Here is an 18,780-nt window from a genome sequence, read left to right as displayed (position 1 = left end):
TCCTGTTGAGTTCTGGAGCAGGCTCAGGGTCTGAGAGGCTGCTATCCCTCATTCATACATCTGTACCTGCCGTGATCCAGCTGAAAGGTGTTCTGTATGGTTCCAAAACGCCCATCTAACACTTGTCTAGTTGTGGATTCATCTCAAATTGAACATAACCTCTTGCTACCTCCAACTAGTGGGCGGCACGGTGGCACAGTGGTTAGCACTGCTGCCTCACAGCGCCTGAGACCCGGGTTCAATTCCCGCCTCAGGCGACTGACTGTGTGGAGTTTGCACATTCTCCCCGTGTCTGCGTGGGTTTCCTCCGGGTGCTCCGGTTTCCTCCCACAGTCCAAAGATGTGCAATTCAGGTGAATTGGCCATGCTAAATTGCCCGTAGTGTTAGGTAAGGGGTAAATGTAGGGGTATGGGTGGGTTGCGCTTCGGCGGGTCGGTGTGGACTTGTTGGGCCGAAGGGCCTGTTTCCACACTGCAATGTAATCTAATCTAATATAAAAAAACTAGAGATTGAATCCAATATTTATTTCCCTGCCACAGATTCCCCCCTGGGCTTTAAGTACAAGACTGCAGTTACAGACCCAGGTAGAGATTAGATTAGATTACTTACTTATAGTGTGGAAACAGGCCCTTCGGCCCAGCAAGTCCACACCAACCTGCTGAAGCGCAACCAACCCAGACCCATTCCTCTACATTTACCCCTTCACCTAACACTACGAGTAATTTAGCATGGCCAATTCACCTAACCTGCACATTTTTGGACTGTGGGAGGAAACCGGAGCACCCAGAGGAAACCCACGCAGACACGGGGAGACTGTGCAAACTCCACACAGTCAGTTGCCTGAGGCGGGAATTGAACCCGGGTCTCTGACGCTGTGAAGCAGCAGTGCTAACCACTGTGCCACCGTGCCGCCCACTGAAGGCAGCTGAGGAAGCAGGTTCTGATGGGATATTGTGGGATTACAGCATTCCGATGATTCGTGCATATGTTAAAGGTCTGAGGAAAGTTCCCTGGATGGTCCCAGCTGGAGATGACCCCACTGAGTGAGGTCACAGTGATCTGCTGACAGCAATCAATCCAGACAAGAGCAGATAGAGACTCCAGGAAAGTAGACAAAAGGGTAGACAGGGAACCTTTTCCAGTTCTGTAATTGTGCAAACAAAATTGGAGCAGTTGGCTGTTTGGTCCATCGAACCTGCTCTGCTATTAAACACGATTATGGCTGATCTCCTTAACTCCAACCTCCTGCTCGATTCTTGCATCTCTCTAATTCCTTTAGTAACAGGAAACTTATCCTTTTCCTTCTTAAATTTACTTAGCGACCAAACATCCACATCTGTCAGAGTTCGGAATTCTAGAGGTTCTTTGAGTGAAGGAATTTCTCAGGTAAACTGGGCAATGAAGAAGGCTTTTGGCACACTGGCCTTCATCATTCAGAGTATTGAGTATAGAAGTTGGGAAGTTATGTTGAAGTTGTACAGGATGTTGGTGAGGCTGCACTTGGAGTATTTTGTTCAGTTTTGATCACTTTGTTATAGGAAGGATGTTATTAAACTGGAAAGAGTGCAGAAGAAATTTACAAGGATGTTGCCATAACTTAATGGTCTGAGTTTTCGGGAGGGGTTGTACAAGTTAGGACTTTTTCTTTAGAGCATAGGAAACTGAGGAGGGGGTGCATTGTAGAGGTTTTAGATTAGATCAGGTTGAGGTTCCCTACAGTATGGAAACAGGCCCTTTGGCCCAACTAATCCACACCTACCCTCCGAAGAGTAAACCCCCCCCCCCCCTCCCATTCCCCATATTTACCTCTGACTAAAGCACTTAACTCTATGGGCAATTTAACATGACCAATTCACCTAACCTGCACATCTTTGTGACTGTGGGAGGAAACCAGAGCACCGGGAGGAAACCCATGCAGACACGGGGAGAATGTGCAAACTCCACACAGACAGTCGCCAGAGGCTGGAATCGAACCCAGGTCCCTGGCGCTGTGAGGCAGCAGTGCTAACCACTGAGCCACCATGCCTCCCATTTATAAGATCATGAGAGGCATGGATAGGGTGATTGCAGTCAGTCTTTTTCCCAGAACGAGAGAACTTTGGTTTAAGGTTAGAGGGGAAAGAATAAAAAGGAACCTGAGGGGCAACGTTTTTACACAGAGGGTGGTACGCATATGGAATGAGCTGCCAGCAGAAGTGGTTGAAGCGGGTACATTAACAACATTTAAAGGGCATTTGGATAGAAAGATATGGACCAAGTGCAGGGAAATGGGGTTAGTGTGGATGGGCATTTTGGTCGGCATGGACCAGTTTGGGCCAAAGGGCCTGTATCCGTGCTGTAGGACTCGTTGACTCCTCATCTCAATCTGAAATAGCTGACTCCTTTATCCTAAGGCCATGATAGCTGGGTTCCAGCTGTACCAATCCTCTGGTTGTCTATCCTGTCAGGAACTTGAATGATAATTTCAGATAAAGAGCCATAGAGATGTACAGCACAGAAACCGACCCTTCGGTCCAACTCATCCATGCTGACCAGATATCCTAAATTAATCTAGTCCCATTTGCCAGCATTAGGCCCATATCCCTCTAACCTCTTCCTACTCATATATCCATCCAGATGCCTTTTAAATGTTGTACTGGCCTCCTCCACTTTCTCTGGCAGCTCATTCAATACACACACCATCCTCTGCATAAAAAGCTTGCTCCTTAGGTCCCTTTTATATCTTTCCCCTCTCACCTTTTTAAACATATTCGTGGGGGGGGGGGGGGGGGGGAATAACATTGTCTATTTACCCTATCCATGCCCCTCATGATTTTATAAATCTCTAAAGGGTCACCCCTCAGCCTCTGACGCTCCAGGGACAATAGCCCTAGTCTTTTGCTTGGAGGGCCAAAGGGCCTGTTCCTGTGCTGTAATATTCTTTGTTCTTATTCAGCCTCTCCCTATGTCTCAAACCCTGGCAACATCCTTGTAAATGTTTTGTGAAGTCTTTCAAGTTTCACAACATCCTTCCAAGAGCCGGAAGACCCAGAATCGTCCACAGTATTCCAATAGTGGCATAACCAATGTTAGTCAATCTCTCCCCCTAGGGCTGTCCTCACACTGAAGGAACAGTTGGCTTTCCTGAGTTGGAGGTTTATGGACTCGGACTGTGTCCCATGTTCTGGGTAGCCCTGATGTGGGCTACTGGAGTTTTCGATGAAGGACTGAAGGTGATAGCTGGGAATGAGAGCTCCCTGGAGAGGAGCAGCTGTTTGCCCTAACAGGACATGCCATCACTCAAAAAAAAAAAGGCCATTCAGTCCATCCAACCAGCTGCAGTGATGTCCCAGCAATTGGCCGATGTAATCAAACAGCACGTTCCTTTGTCGTTTGTAATTGACTGAGTGTTAACTGTGAAGGGCTAACGAAGGGCTTATACCAGAAATGTCAACTCTCCTCCTCGGATGCGGCCTGACCCATTGTGCTTTTCCAGCACCACACCCTCGACTCTGATCTCCAGCATCTGCAGTCCTCACTTTCTCCTGAGTGGGGATTATATTGAACCAGTGGTGCTGGAAGAGCACAGCAGTTCAGGCAGCATCCAAGGAGCTTCGAAATCGGCGTTTCGGGCAAAAGCCCTTCATCAGGAATAAAGGCAGTGAGCCTGGAGCGTGGAGAGATAAGCTAGAGGAGGGTGGGGGTGGAGAGAAAGTAGCATAGAGTACAATGGGTGAGTGGGGGAGGGGATGAAGGTGATAGGTCAGGGAGGAGAGGGTGGAGTGGATAGGTGGAAAAGAAGATAGGCAGGTAGGACAAGTCCGGACAAGTCATGGGGACAGTGCTGAGCTGGAAGTTTAGAACTAGGGTGAGGTGGGGGAAGGGGAAATGAGGAAACTGTTGAAGTCCACATTGATGCCCTGGGGTTGAAGTGTTCCGAGGCGGAAGATGAGGCGTTCTTCCTCCAGGCGTCTGGTGGTGAGGGAGCGGCGGTGAAGGAGGCCCAGGACCTCCATGTCCTCGGCAGAGTGGGAGGGGGAGTTGAAATGTTGGGCCACAGGGCGGTGTGGTTGATTGGTGCGGGTGTCCCGGACATGTTCCCTAAAGCGCTCTGCTAGGAGGCCCCCAGTCTCCCCAGTGTAGAGGAGACTGCATCGGGAGCAACGGATACAATAAATGATATTAGTGGAAGTGCAAGTAAAACTTTGATGGATGTGGAAGGCTCCTTTAGGGCCTTGGATAGAGGTGAGGGAGGAGGTGTGGGCGCAGGTTTTACAGTTCCTGCGGTGGCATGGGAGGGTGGGTTGTAGGGGGGCGTGGACCTGACCAGGTAGTCACGGAGGGAACGGTCTTTGCGGAAGGCGGAAAGTGGTGGGGAGTGAAATATATCCCTGGTGGTGGGGACCCACCCACCGACTCCCACAGCTACCTGGATTACACCTCTTCCCACCCTACCTTTTGCAAAAATGCCATGCCGTATTCCCAATTCCTCCGCCTCCGCCGGATCTGCTCCCAGGAGGACCAGTTCCACCACAACACACCAGATGGCCTCCTTCTTTAGAGACCGCAATTTCCCTTCCCACGTGGTTAAAGATGCCCTCCAACGCATCTCGTCTACATCCCGCACCTCCGCCCTCAGACCCCACCCCTCCAACCGTAACAAGGACAGAATGCCCCTGGTGCTCACCTTCCACCCTACCAACCTTCGCATAAGCCAAATCATCCGCCGACATTTCCACCACCTCCAAACAGACCCCCCCCCCACCAGGGATATATTTCCCTCCACACCCCTTTCCGCCTTCTGCAAAGACCGTTCCCTTCGTGACTAACTAGTCAGGTCCACGCCCCTCTACAACCCACCTTCCCATCCTGGCACTTTCCCCTGCCACCGCAGGAACTGTAAAACCTGTGCCCACACCTCCTCCCTCACCTCTATCCAAGGCCCTAAAGGAGCCTTCCACATCCAGCAAAGTTTTACCTGCACATCCACTAATATCATTTATTGTATCCGTTGCTGCTGATGTGGTCTCCTCTACATTGGGGAGACTGGGCGCCTCCTAGCAGAGCGCTTTAGGGAACATCTCCGGGACACCCACACCAATCAACCACACCGCCCCGTGGCCCAACATTTCAACTCCCCCTCCCACTCTGCCAAGGACATGGAGGTCTTGGGCCTCCTTCACCGCCGCTCCCTCACCACCAGACTCCTGGAGGAAGAACGCCTCATCTTCCGCCTCAGAACACTTCAACCCCAGGGCATCAATGTGGACTTCAACAGTTTCCTCATTTCCCCTTCTCTCACCTCACCCTAGTTCTAAACTTCCAGCTCAGCACTGTCCCCATGACTTGTCCGGACTTGTCCTACCTGCCTATCTCCTTTTCCACCTATTCACTCCACCCTCTCCTCCCTGACCTATCACCTTCATCTCCTCCCCCACTCACCCATTGTACTCTTTGCTACTCTCTCCCCACCCCACCATCCTCTTGCTTATCTCTCCACGCTTCAGGCTCACTGCCTTTATTCCTGATGAAGGGCTTTTGCCTGAAACATCGATTTCGAAGCTCCTTGGATGCTGCCTGAACTGCTGTGCTCTTCCAGCACCACTAATCCAGAATCTGGTTTCCAGCATCTGCAGTCATTGTTTTTATTCCATTATACTGAACCAGCCAAAACAAAGCGTTCATAGTTAGATTCTTGATGGGGCAACAGTTGGTCCACATTCCCAAGTACACTCTGGGTATGGTAACAGCCGATTAAAGATCAGTCATGCTCTGACCTTGGCACATGGAGTGTTTGCTTGAAGCGAATACGTTCATATGGAGGGACCAGTTGTCTCTGAACAAAAGGAATACATTCAAGTCCTTTCCTTTTCCTTTTCTTTCAGATTATCAAGGAGCTCAAAAAGTCTCATATCCCCATTGCTTTCTCCATGGCAGTGCCTTAGCCAATAGGAGTCGACTGAGCAACCCTTTTTCCCAGTGGTGTAAACTGTTAAGATCATGTAAAAGATGGTATTCTTGCAGTTATCCTGATAGTCAGAGGGTTTTTACTGCACAGAAACAGGCCATTTGGACCGTCATATCCATCATCAAACATCCAGTTATACTAGTCCATTTCCCAGCACTTGGCGCGTAGCCTTGTATACTGCGGTGTTTCAAGTGCTGATCGAAATGGTTCTTAAATGTCTTCAGGGCTCCTGGCTCTGCCAGCCTTTTAAACATTTCTTTTTGAGTGCAAGATGTTAAGATTAGATAAATGGTCCTGGCCAACAAAGGTCAAGTCTTGTTAAACCAAGTGACTGTTTAATAGACGTGTTGAAAATCACGAAGGATTTTGATAGAGTCACGAAGGAGAGGCTATTTCAGTGCTCGGAGGACCAGTGACCAGAGGGGATATAATTACAGGCATTGGCACGAGAGACAGTGAGGAGCTGGGAAAAGATTCTGCACAATGATGTTTTGGAATGCTCTGCCTCAAAAAGAGATGGAAGGGGGTATGAATAATAAATATCTAATGGAGAAAGAGCAGTTTTGGCAGGTGCAGGGTGATGGTGTTACCTGGATAGTCCTTTCAAAGGCCAGTCTCAGACTTGATGGGTTGAAGGGCCTGCATTTGGGTCATCAAGTGAGATTCTGTCATTCTAATCTGGCTCTTGGCTGTGTTCAAAGCCACATTTGGATATGAGCTGGTGGCCGGTCACTGTTCTAACTACTAGTAATGCAGTCTAAAGCTAGCTGACATCTAGTTGCATTGAGAATCCTGCTGAAACTACCATCTGGGATTTAGAATTAACTGGACAGTATAAATTAGCAATTTAATAAAACTCTCTCTCTCTCCCTCGTAGATCCACAATGGGCCCCCACACCGTTCAAACTTTGGATATTCATATGCAAAGCGAATGATTGATGTGCAGAACCGGCAAGTATCTGAAATGGAGTCTGTCCTCCAATTCGTATGTTTTTCTTTCACCCGTTTCTCTGCCTTGTGGCACAGATGCTGTTGTCCCAGCAGGACTGGGGTTGCCTTATCTCAGGTGTGGTTAGCCGCTGACCCTGCTCTTTCTCTGTCGCAGTGCCTACTCTGAGCAACATGAGCGTATGTTCACATCCGTGATCCCCACCAACGTATTCGGAAAATATGACAATTTTAATATCGAGGATGGTCACGTTCTGCCTGGACTGATTCACAAGACGTACCTGGCACAGAGTTGAGTCTCTGATTATTTGTTAGTTTTCTTTGTTAGATTTTAACATGTTCCTCCGTAAGGCCTGTTTCTTGTGATCTCCTGAAACCATTTTTAATCAGACTTGGAATGCTTTAAGTAACAACAAGCCATCTGAATATTATACAGTCATACAGTACTGAAACAGACCTTTCAGTCCAACCAGTCCATAACAACCATAATCCCAAAATAAACTAGTCCCACCTGTCTGCTCCTGGCCCATTTCTCTCCAAATCTTTTCTATTCATTTACTTATCCAAATGTCTGTTAAATGTTGTAACTGTACACACATCCATCACTTCCTCTGAAAGTTCATTGCACACAGTGTAAAATGTTGCCCCTCATGTCTTTTTCAAATCTTTCTATAATTAGGATTTTGGATAGTTTTGGTGAAAGAGGTGGGTTTTAAGAGCATTTGAGTAAGAAGGTACATATATACCCAGAGGCCTAACCTCTGGAGACAGAAGGAGCCTGTCCAGGCATTGCCCTTTTGAAATGACCAATGCTCCCATGAGGAACAACAGTTACCTCATACACTCTCCATGGCAATGCCTCGGCCACTCAGAGTTGACTTGCCAACTAATCAACAGCCTCTGATATTTGGCATTCTTGCATCTGTCCTGACAGTGAAGAGTAAAAGGTTTCGACACCATGTCATTTTGTTGTGGGTTACCCCATTAGGAGCAAGAGGGAAACCCTTCTCTGAACATCTGCTGTCAAGGTCCCTACGCATCTCATTTCAATTTAATCACCTATTCCCTTAAACTCCAGTGAGTTTTTAAAAATTGATTAATGGGATAAAAGCATTGCTGGTTAAGCCAGCATTTATTACCCATCCTTAATTACCCAGAGGGCAGTTAAGTGGTGAACCACATTGCTGTGGGCCTGTAGTCACACGTAGGTCAGAATGGCAGTTTCTTTCCCTGAAGGGTATTAGTGAACCAGATGGATTTTTGTTCCTTTAACAATTGATTCACGGTCATCATTAAACTGTTAATTCCAGATTTTTATAGAATTCAAATTCCACCATCTACCGTGGCGGGATTCGAACCCTGGTCCCCAGAGCATTACCTGGGTCTCTGGAATAACAGCGCAGTGGTAATACCACTACGCTGTTGCCTCCCCCTGGCAACCTACTCAACCTCCGACCATAAGACACCCATTGTCCCCACCATCAACATCCCAGAAATTAGCTGATTGGCTCTTCTCTGAATGGCTTCCAATAAAACTGAGTCCCTCTGAATATTGTGGGGCTAGGGCTAGACCAGGTTACAGCCCTAGCTGTAAGGTGAGTCTGCTCCCTGTCTGTTTGACCAGGAGGCACCGCAGCCCTAAGAGTTGACGTGCCAACTAATTAACAGCCTCTGATATTTGACATTCTTGCATCTGTCCTCATTAGATTACTTACTTACAGTGTGGAAACAGGCCCTTTGGCCCAATACGTCCACGCCGACCCGCCGAAGCGCAACCCATCCAGACCCATTCCCCTACATTTACCCTTTCATCTAACACTATGGGCAATTTAGCTTGGCCAATCCACCTAACCTGCACATTTTTGGATTGTGGGAGGAAACCGGAGCACCCAGAGGAAACCCAAACAGACATGGGGAGAATGTGCAAGCTCCACACAGAAAGTTGCCTGAGGCGGGAATTGAACCCGGGTCTCTGGCGCTCTGAGGCAGCAGTGCTAACTGCTGAGCCACTGTGCCATCCTGACAAGTGAAGAGCAAAAGCTTATGACACCATGTCGCTTTCGGCCACTATCTTAGAGACGTTTAGGGAGGGGCCAAGGCAGCTGAAGGTGTGGAGGTTAGAGTGAAGTTACTGACCTCTTGTTGGTTCCTTCCTGCAGGAAATGGCACAGCGCTGGAGGTGTGGGGATCAGGCAAACCCAAGAGGCAGTTTATATACTCTTTGGTAGGTTGTCGTGCACAGCTGATCCTCTGAACAGATCCAGCAGGGGGAACCATGGAGAGAGCTGGAACCCAGCTACTGGTTAGCTAGGCCTCTCATGTCCATCTCCAGCCCAGGCTGCTGACTGGGTACCTTCAGGTAGCAGCTGGGCTGGACCTTTCATCTTCCTCCCTGCCTCTCCCTGACCATCAGAGCTAGGATCAAGAGTATGCCATTCATACCCTCAAGCCCGCTCTGCCATTTAATACGATCATGGCTGACCTCAACTCAGCCTCAACTCCACTTTCCCTCCTGCTGTCCATAAGCCTTCAACACATTACTAATTAAAATTCTATCACCTCCTTCAGTTTACTCAGAGTCCCAGCATCTGGCACCGTCTGGGCTAGTGAGTTCCACAGAGAAATGGATGAAAATACTTGCGGAAAGTTCCTCACCAAGCCCAGAAACTGGATCCATAGATCACAGGAATCTTCTGTATCTCTGTCCCCATCCACAACAGGTGCAGTCGGAGGAGATTACCACAAAAGAAAAGCTCAGCAACTTGATGCTGAGTTGTGTGGAGGTGCCCCTATCTGAGGGGAGGAGATCAATTACAGAGTGGGGTGGGATTGAATCAGTCTTTGTCTGCTCACTGGGATTGATGGGTCTGTCTAAGGGTCTAAATTGACACCTCATCTGCCTGGTCTTCTCTCCTGACCGTGAAGCAGTGGGGTCACGGATGTCCCCATCCCATCACCTGGGTGTCCTGAGTACATGGCACATACATAAACAGAGAACTGCATAAAACAGGACAGGGTAATTGAGCTTCATGAATCAATTTGATAACTAATGACTGCATATTCCAGGATTTGGCCCGTCTCTTCCTCTGGGTTTTGAGAGAGTATGAAGAGATTGAGCCCATCATTCTGTCAGGTATGAATGATTTGTCTGTATGATTGAGCTTCTGTCAACTATTAGTCGGGTGCCATTCAAATGCAGATTTCTGTCTGGGGAAGATCAGACAGGTTGAGCCTGTATCCATTGCAGCTTAGAAAAGTGAGCGCTTTACTCTGTAACCCCATGCTGTTCCTGTTCTGGGAAGCATTTGATGGGACAGTGTGTACGGAGCTTTAATCTGTAACCCCATGGCGCTCCTGTCCTGGGAGTGTTTGATGGGACAGTGTGTACGGAGCTTTACTCTGTAACCCCATGCTGTTCCTGTTCTGGGAAGCATTTGATGGGACAGTGTGTACGGAGCTTTAATCTGTAACCCCATGGCGCTCCTGTCCTGGGAGTGTTTGATGGGACAGTGTGTACGGAGCTTTACTCTGTAACCCCATGCTGTTCCTGTCCTGGGAGCATTTGATGGGACAGTGTAGAGGGAGCTTTACTCTGTAACCCCATGCAGTCCCTGTTCTGGGAGTGTTTAATGGGAGTGTAGCGGGACCTTTATCTAACCCCATGCTGTTCCTGTGCTGGAAGCATTTGACATTATAGAGGGAATTTTATGCTGTATCTAGCCCTGCACTGTCCCTGTCCTCAGTGTGTTTGCTGGGGACAGTGTAGAGGAAGCTTTATTTTAAATCTACCCCCATGCTGTCCTGGAAGTATTTAATGGGGTACTGTTGAAAGAGTAGAGAAAGATTTACTTTCCATTTACTTTTAGCTTAAAAGAGTTGAGGAAGTTTTACTTTGCGTCTAACCCCATGCTGTACCTGTCCTGAGAGTATTTGATGGGGACAGCTTGGAGGGAATTTTACTCTGTATCTGACTCTGTGTCGAACTTGTCATGGGAGTACTTAATGGGGCAATTTTGTAAAAACTGGAAACTGTGTCCTTCTGATTCTGTTGGGGACCATCTCTAAGGTTCTCGTCCTGCTGCAGGGGGAGTTTGTGAAGAGGTTGCTTTCGGCTGAGAAGCAGGGTTTTGGATAGTGTTTCTGAGCCCCGTTTTGCTGTGTTTCTGTCTGCAGTGGGTGAGGAAGATGAAGTGTCCATAAAAGAGGCAGCGGAGAGCATCGTGACAGCGATGGGCTTCAAGGGGGAAGTCACTGTATCCTTCACATGAACACCAGCCTGTAATGTATTACATCCACTGGGAGCATCCCAGGTCCAGGAACCTCCTCACTGAATCAGTGTGGCCAGTGATAAAACCCAACCAGCCATGAGCTCTGGGTGGGTGGGTGGTGGTATGTGTGTTAGTGACTGTGCATGTGGGTGTGTCTATGGTGTGCATTATTGGGTGTGGGTGCGGGTATGTGTCAGAGATTGCCCAGCGCTCCCTCCCTTCTTCCCCCCCCCCCCCCCCCCCACCTCACTATTAACCAGCTGATACATTGACCCTTGCTGTACCACAGCTACAATCCATCAACTAGGAAATAGAGGGCGGCACGGTGGCTCGGTGGTTAGCACTGCTGCCTCACAGCGCCAGGGACCTGTGTTCGATTGGCGACCATCTGTGTGGAGTTTGCACGTTCTCCCCGTGTCTGCGTGGGTTTCCTCCCACAATCAAAAAAATGGACGGTTCAGATGAATTGGCTATCCTAAATTGCCTATAGTGTTAGGTGCATTAGTCAGGGGTAAATATAGGGTAGGGGAATGGGTCTGGGTGGGTTACTCTTCGGAGGGTCAGTGTGGACTTGTTGGGCGAAAGGGCCTGTTTCGATACTGTAGTTAATCTAATCTAAAGACTTCATTGATTGATTGGATGGACGTTGTGTGTCAGTCAAATAACCTGTTCTGCCCCAGCCCTAATTCCAAAGTTTTTATGTTTGGACAGAAAGCAACTTTGTTTTGAGCCTTTGGTTGTTTCTACAGACATTATTGTTGGCAATTACTCATTTTCATGTATCTTTAAAGATTCACACAGCACGGAACCAAATCCTTCAGTACGACTTGTCCAAGCCGACCAGGATTCCCAAACAGTAGAACATAGAAATGTACAGCACAGTACAGGCCCTTTGGCCCACGATGTTGTGTTAAGGATTAATCCTAATCTAAAATAAAATAACCTAACCTACGCTGCTGTCAATTCACTGCTGTCCATGTGCATGTCCAACAATCGTTTAAATGTCCCTAATGACTGCTTCCACCACCACCGCTGGCAACATATTCCATGCATTCACAACTCTCTGCATAAAGAACCTACCTCTGATGTCCCCTCTATACCTTCTTCCTAACTATGACCCCTCATGGCGGTCAATCCTGCCCTGGGGAAATGTCTCTGGCCATCGACTCTATCCTTGCCTCTCATTATGTTGTACACCTTGATCAGGTCACCTCTCTTCCTCCTCCTCCTCTCCAGAAAGAAAGGTCTGAGTTCAGTCAACCTCTCCTTGTAAGACAAGCTCTCCAGTCCAGGCAGCATCCTGGTAAACCACCTTTGCACCCACTCGAAAGCATCCACATCTTTCCTATAATAGGGCGACCAGAACTGGGCACAATATTCCAAGTGTGGTCTCAGCAGGGTTTTGTAGAGCTGCAGCAAAACCTCGCAGCTCTTAAACTCGATTCCCCCTGTTAATGAAAGACAAAACACCAAATGCTTTCTTAACAACTTTATCCACTTGGGTAGCAACTTTGAGAGGGATCTATGCACTTGAACACCAAGATCCTGCTGTTCCTTCACACTGCCAAGAATCCTGTCTGTAATTCTATATTCAGCATTCAAGTTTGACCTTCCAAAATGCATCACTCCGCATTTATCCAGGTTGAACTCCATCTGCTATTTCTTAGCCCAGCTCTGCATCCTATCTATGTTGCGCTGCAGCCTTCAATAGCCCTCAATACTATCGACGACACCTCCAACCTTTGTGCCATCAGCAAATTTACTAACCCACCCCTCAACCCCCTCGTCCAAGTCATTTATAAAAACTACACAGCAGCGGCCCAAGAACAGAGCCCTACGGGACCCTACTCACTACTGCCCTCCAGGCAGAATACTTCCCATCTACAACCACTCTTTGTCTTCTGTCAGCCAACCAATTCTGAATCCAGATAGCCAAATCTCCCTGTATCCCATACCTCCTGACTTTATGAATGAGCCTACCATGGGGAACCTTATCCAATGCCTTGCTGAAGTCCATGTAACACCACATCAATTGCTCGATCTTTGTCGACCTGTGTCGTCACCTCCTCAAAGAACTCAATAAGATTTGTGAGGCATGACCTGCCCCTCACAAAGCCATGCTGACTGCCTTTATTCACGCTATGTTTTTCCAAATAGTCATAAATCCTATCCCTCAGAATTCTTTCCAAAACTTTGCTGGCCACAGACGTAAGACTGACTGGTCTGTAATTGCCAGGGATTTCCCTATTGCCCTTCTTGAAAAGAGGAACAATTCACCTCCCCCCAATCCTCCGGTGTGACTCCTGTGGAGGATGAGGTAGCAACGATCTTCACCAGTGGCTGAGCAACCTCCTTTCTCACTTTCCAGAGCAACCTAGAATAAATCTGGTCTGGCCCTGGGGACTTATCAATCTTAATGTTTGCCAAAATTTCCTGCACACCAACTTCATCAATCTCAATCTGCTTAAGCCTGTTTCCCAGCTCCTCAAAGTTCTCCTTCACAACAAGGTCCCTTTCCTTAGTGAAACCCGAAAGAAAAATCTCATTTAGGGCTTCACCTATCTGCTCAGACCACAAGTTCCCTACGCTACACCTGACCGGCCCTACCTTCTCCCTGATCATGCTCTTATTCCTCACGTATGAGTAAAATGCCTTTGGGTTCTCCCTAATATTTCTGCCAAGCCTTTTTTGTGCCCCTTCCTGGCTCTCCGAAGACCATTTTTGAGCTCCTTCCTAGCAAGCCTGTAAAGCCTGTAATCCTCTAAAGCTGTGCTAGATCCTTGCTTCCTCCACCTTACATAAGTTGCCTTCTTCCTTTTCACGAGAAGCTCCTCTGTTCTCATCATCCAAGGCTCCTTAATCTTACCCCTTTTTGCCTGTCTCAGAGGAGCGAATTTGTGCATCACTCGCAACAACTGCTCCTTAAACATTCTCCACATTTCTGTTGTGCCCTTCCTGTAGAACAATTGCTCCAAACTGTACTTCCCAACTCCTGTCTGATAGCATAATAATTTCCTTTTCCCCGATTAAATATTTCCCATGATAACTACTCCTTTTCCTCTCCAGGCTGTGGTAACTGTGAGGCAGTTGTGGTCACTGTCACCAAAGTGTTCTCCCACCGTGAGATCTGACCTCTGTCCTGTCTTGTTGCTGAGCACCAAATCCAAAATGGCCTCTCCCCTCGTCGGTCTGTCTACATACTGAGTAAGGAAACCCTCCTGAACACACCTGACAAAAACGGCTTCCGGATGATCTGCAGTTCATCCAGCTCCAGTTCTAGTTCCCTAACTCTGTTTTCGAGGAGCTGGCGTTGGGTGTACTTCCTGCAGATGTGGCCAGCATCTCTTTCCCTGCCGCATTCCGCAGGAGGAATATGCAACTGCCCTAACATTATACCCCACTGCTCTGAAAACCCACACAGTACTAAATGAGGAAGGGAAAAAAAGAGAAAACTTAGAGTCTCCAGACTCTTATTAAGGTTAGAGGAGGTGGGTGGGAGGCCCTATGGTCTCGGGTCTCTGGTTTAGATCACACCCACTTAAAAAACAATCAGTTACCTTCCCAGCAGGCTCCGCTTCTTCCGCTCTCTGCTCCTAGCACCCGAACCCGAAAAGACCGCTGGCATAAAAAAGTAGGTCCCTTTATAGAAACCCTTACTTTCCCAACAGACTCTTATTCTGCTCTCTGCTCCTGCCACCCGAACCTGAAAAGAAATTCAAAAATGCTTGTACAAGCCTCATTTGCCAGCATTTGGCCAATATCCCTCTAAACCTTTTCTATTCATATACCCATCCAGATGCCTTTTAAATGTTGTAATTATACACACCTTTACCACCACCTCTAGCAGCTCATTCCACACACGCACCACCCTCTGCGTGAAAAAAATGCCCCTCATTTACAAACTTACTAATTTCCTATATTCACACCCAAGTCTTTTACATATAGTTCTGAAAAAAAGCATGGACCCTGCACCGATCCTATGGCATACCGCTGGTCACAAGCCTCCAGTTTGAAAAACAACACTCCACTGCCACTTCTGTCTCCGACCTTCAAACCAATTTTATTTCCAAATGGCTAGCTCTCCCTGATCAAATGTTGCTAACCAGTTTACTATGTGGAGTCTGTTGAACACCTTGCTGAAGTCCACATAGACAATGTCAGTCAAAACGTTCCAGACCAAAAGGGTTTGGTTAAAACTGCAAAAGGGTTAGTTGAAGCTGAGAGATCTTAAGCTCTGTTGCATAAGGCTCCAGGAAGAGACTGTCAGATTCTTGAGATCAGACATTTAAACACAGCCAACTGAAGCCGTAAAAATGTAAATGGGAATGGATTTCTTTCTGGTGTGAGTAAAGGTGCGTTTTGGGGGTTATTGGGTTGTATTTTGTTGGGCATTTCAAATTCTTTAAACTATGTAAATAGTTGGTTTATTCTATCTTATTTTCACTTCTTTTGTGCTTTTAATTGCTAAATATGGAGCTGCAGCTTTGTCTTTACATTTCAGTGAAAGGCCACCTGTTTCAAGCCAAAAAAAAACAAAATATGATTTGTCCACCTCGGGGACTCCATGTCTCTGGTTCTGGGTGCTGGAGGTCCTTGTGTGGATGATGAGCCCAATTCTGGAGCCACATTTCCAGCCACACATTTGGCAGGTGTTTCCAGGAGGTGGGATGAGACTTTGTCTTTGATTGCTGGCATTCCTTTCTCCAGTTTCTTTTTCTATGCTTCCTCTTGCCAATAGGTGTTCTCAAAGAATTCTACCCCTCTAAAGGAGCTTTCTCCAAGTCTGTTTCTTTTGAACAAGGGTCTCCCGTGTGTTAACCTCAGTTGTATTTCTCAAGGGAGGCCTCCAGGGAATCTTTCAAACGCTCTCTTTATCCTCCTCTCACTTGAGTGCTTTCCTTGAGCTGAGTGCTCACCATACCCAAAGCAGGTGTCTGCTGTCATATGTTTTTCTGGAGTTGGGCAGCAGTTGAACAGTCCTAGCTGCACAATAGATCCATGAACAACCCATTTCAGAAAGTCCATTGAGCTGGTAATGTGCCTCATAACAGGAACCTGTTCTCTACAAATAAACAGAATACCTTGAAGTCTTGCACCTTTTTTGAATTGCTGTGGAAAGCTTATAGTTCCCTATTGTTTTCCCCAGGGCAATACCTCAGTCAATTCGAGTCAACTTGCGAATCAAGCAGTGTCCTTTTTGTCCTGTAGTGTCATTATGCTCATTTGATTTCCAGCTTTTATCCTATTGAGTCCAAGACTGAAATGCTTCAGTAACGTGTTCTCTTCAACTACAGTGAAGTTCTCTACTACTCGAGACAATTTATGTTCCATTTAATGGTCTCTGTGGCTTTTTTCCTGACTGTCCTAAGTATATTCAAGGCTGAGATAGATATTTTTAATAAGGAAATCAAGAATCGTTGAGGAAAAGGTAGGAAAGTGGAATTGAGAATTATCAGATCAGTCATGATCCCAATGAATGACAGAGCAATCAATGGATCAAATGGCCAACTTCTGTTCCTTCCAAGTGTAGAATAGTACAGCAGAGGTACACACTCTTCAGTCTGTGTTGACCATGTCTGTGTTGACCATGATGCCTTTCTAAATTAACTTTAACTGCCTGTACATTGTCAATTTCCCTTTATTCTCTGCCTGTTCATGTGTCTGTCTAAATGCCTCTTAAACATTGCTGCTTTCACCACCTCCCCTGCCAGTGTTCCAGGCACTTACCACCCTCTGGGTAAAAATGCTTGCCTTGCATATCTCCTTTTAAATGCTTCCCCCCCCCCCTCACCTTAAACCTATGTCCCCTAGTATTTGACATTCCACTGGGAAAAAGATTCTGATGATCTATCCTGTCCATGTCTCTTAATTTTATACACTGCTATCAGGTTGCCCCTCAGCCTCCGACATTCTAGCGAAAACAATCCAAGTTTGTCCAACCTCTCCTTTCGCTAATACACTCCAATCCGGGCAACGTCCTGGTAAACCTCTTGCAACATCTCCAGACTCTCCACATCCTTCCTATAATGTGGCAATCAGAACTGCACACAATACTCTAAATGTGACGTACCTGAAGTTTTATACAGCTGCACCAGGACTGGCCAACGTTTTTCTACAAAAATCCCTGACCGATGAATGCAGACATCTGCTCTGCTCCTTTGTTTTTGGGTATTGTTCACCACAGTTGTCCAGGAGTTTAACCCTGAATTCTTATGGGGTTGGTAATCCAAGTGCAAGCCTACATGGGACTGAGCCTCACCTGTGACGTGCTTTCTGCAACGTGCTTTCTGCAGTGTAACAATTTACTGCATTCACGAGTGTCGGACTACAGGCAATGTATTCACGGGTGTATTGAGCTGAGTGATCTGTACTCCAGAAGAGTCTGTTAATCCATGCTTGGGGAATATCCATCAGGTTGTGGCATGACAGCCTTCAGGCAACCAAGGACATCCCAAATGCTTCTCTCTCTCTTCTTTAATTATAAGTATCAAGTTTGACACCAGCAAATCTGATGGGCAGTACAAGAAGACAGCGAGTAACAGCAAGTTGAGGAAATACCTACCAGACTTCAAGTTTACCCCCTTCAGCCAAGGTGAGTCTCGATGTTTTCAGCACATTTATCTTGCATTAACATCTCTTCCACAAACTCGGAAGTTACAGTAAAGCGCGGTGTTTACTGCCAGCACGCTTTTCTACATTTTGGTTTTTCAATTTGTGGAATGTGAGTTTTGCTAGCTATTTATTAGCCATCCCTAATTGCCCCTGAGAAGGTAGTGATAAGTTCCACCTTGAACTGCCGTAGTCTCTGGGATTTCAGTCGACTCGAGTTTGAGGACTTTGATCCAGCAACATTAGAGGAAAGGTGATATATTTCCAGGACAAGATGATAAGTGGCTTCGAGGTTGTGTTCCAATATTTCTACTGCCCTTGTCCTTCTGCATAGTACAGGTCATGGATTTAAAAAGTACTTTCAAAGGAGCTTGGGTGAGTTGCTGCAGTGCATTTTGTAGATAATACACACTGTTGCCATTAGACAATAGGTGCAGGAGTAGGCCATTCAGCCCTTCGAGCCTGCACCGCCATTCAATATGATCATGGCTGATCATTGATGTGAATTGGGTGTTGATCAAGTGATTCATTACTGACATGTGCCTTGTAGGTAGAGGACAGACATTGAGTTACATTGTTGTAGCCCCTGTATTTATATGGCTGGCCTATTTAGTTTTTGGCCCGTAGTGACCCCAATAATGGATATTGATGCTGTGGGAATCAGCAATAGTCATACTGAGTTAGCTAGTATCTTCCTGGCTGGTGGGGTTGTTTGCATATAATGTTTTTAATTGGCTTCACCTCCGCTACAGGAAAGAAAAAATTAGTTGATGTGCTAGCATCCTTACATGTGATTTCAGACTCAGCTATGTGATTGATTGTTGTCACCCATTCTTCATTCCCCTTTAGCAGGCTATGATTAACCATCACTTTAAACAATGAGAAGTTTGAGTTCATTTGAGGGAATTTGCAGAGTGAAGCATATCACTGACTGGAGTCAGATGTAGGGAAGACTGGGTGAGCATGGGATACTTCCTTCCCTAAAGAATGTTAATGAACCAGATGGG

The 18,780-nt window shown here is 46.9% G+C and overlaps 1 protein-coding gene across 5 annotated transcripts in view; it reads left to right on the top strand.

Moving 5' to 3' along the window:
* LOC122550176 (GDP-L-fucose synthase) overlaps positions 1-18,780 on the top strand; it is a 33,530-nt gene that overhangs the window by 12,988 nt on the left and 1,762 nt on the right. For 2 of the 5 annotated variants that reach the window (XM_043690874.2, XM_087987639.1), the window contains exons 5-10: positions 6,826-6,899; positions 7,054-7,187; positions 9,056-9,120; positions 9,963-10,029; positions 11,070-11,149; positions 17,657-17,756. In XM_043690874.2, coding sequence (XP_043546809.1) covers positions 6,826-6,899; positions 7,054-7,187; positions 9,056-9,120; positions 9,963-10,029; positions 11,070-11,149; positions 17,657-17,756 — 520 coding nt within the window. Of the gene's footprint in view, positions 1-6,825; positions 6,900-7,053; positions 7,189-9,055; positions 9,121-9,962; positions 10,030-11,069; positions 11,150-17,649; positions 17,757-18,780 lie in introns of those variants that run through there. The other 3 variants (XM_043690877.2, XM_043690875.2, XM_043690876.2) reach the window with 3 other exon arrangements.

Source organism: Chiloscyllium plagiosum, unplaced genomic scaffold (genome assembly GCF_037043375.1).
Source record: "Chiloscyllium plagiosum isolate Xiang-an unplaced genomic scaffold, Cpla_swu_hap1 HiC_scaffold_5, whole genome shotgun sequence".
In the NCBI taxonomy this organism is placed as follows: Eukaryota; Metazoa; Chordata; class Chondrichthyes; order Orectolobiformes; family Hemiscylliidae; genus Chiloscyllium; species Chiloscyllium plagiosum.
Note: the sequence above shows the minus strand (reverse complement) of the source record. Positions and strands in the feature narration are given on the sequence as shown.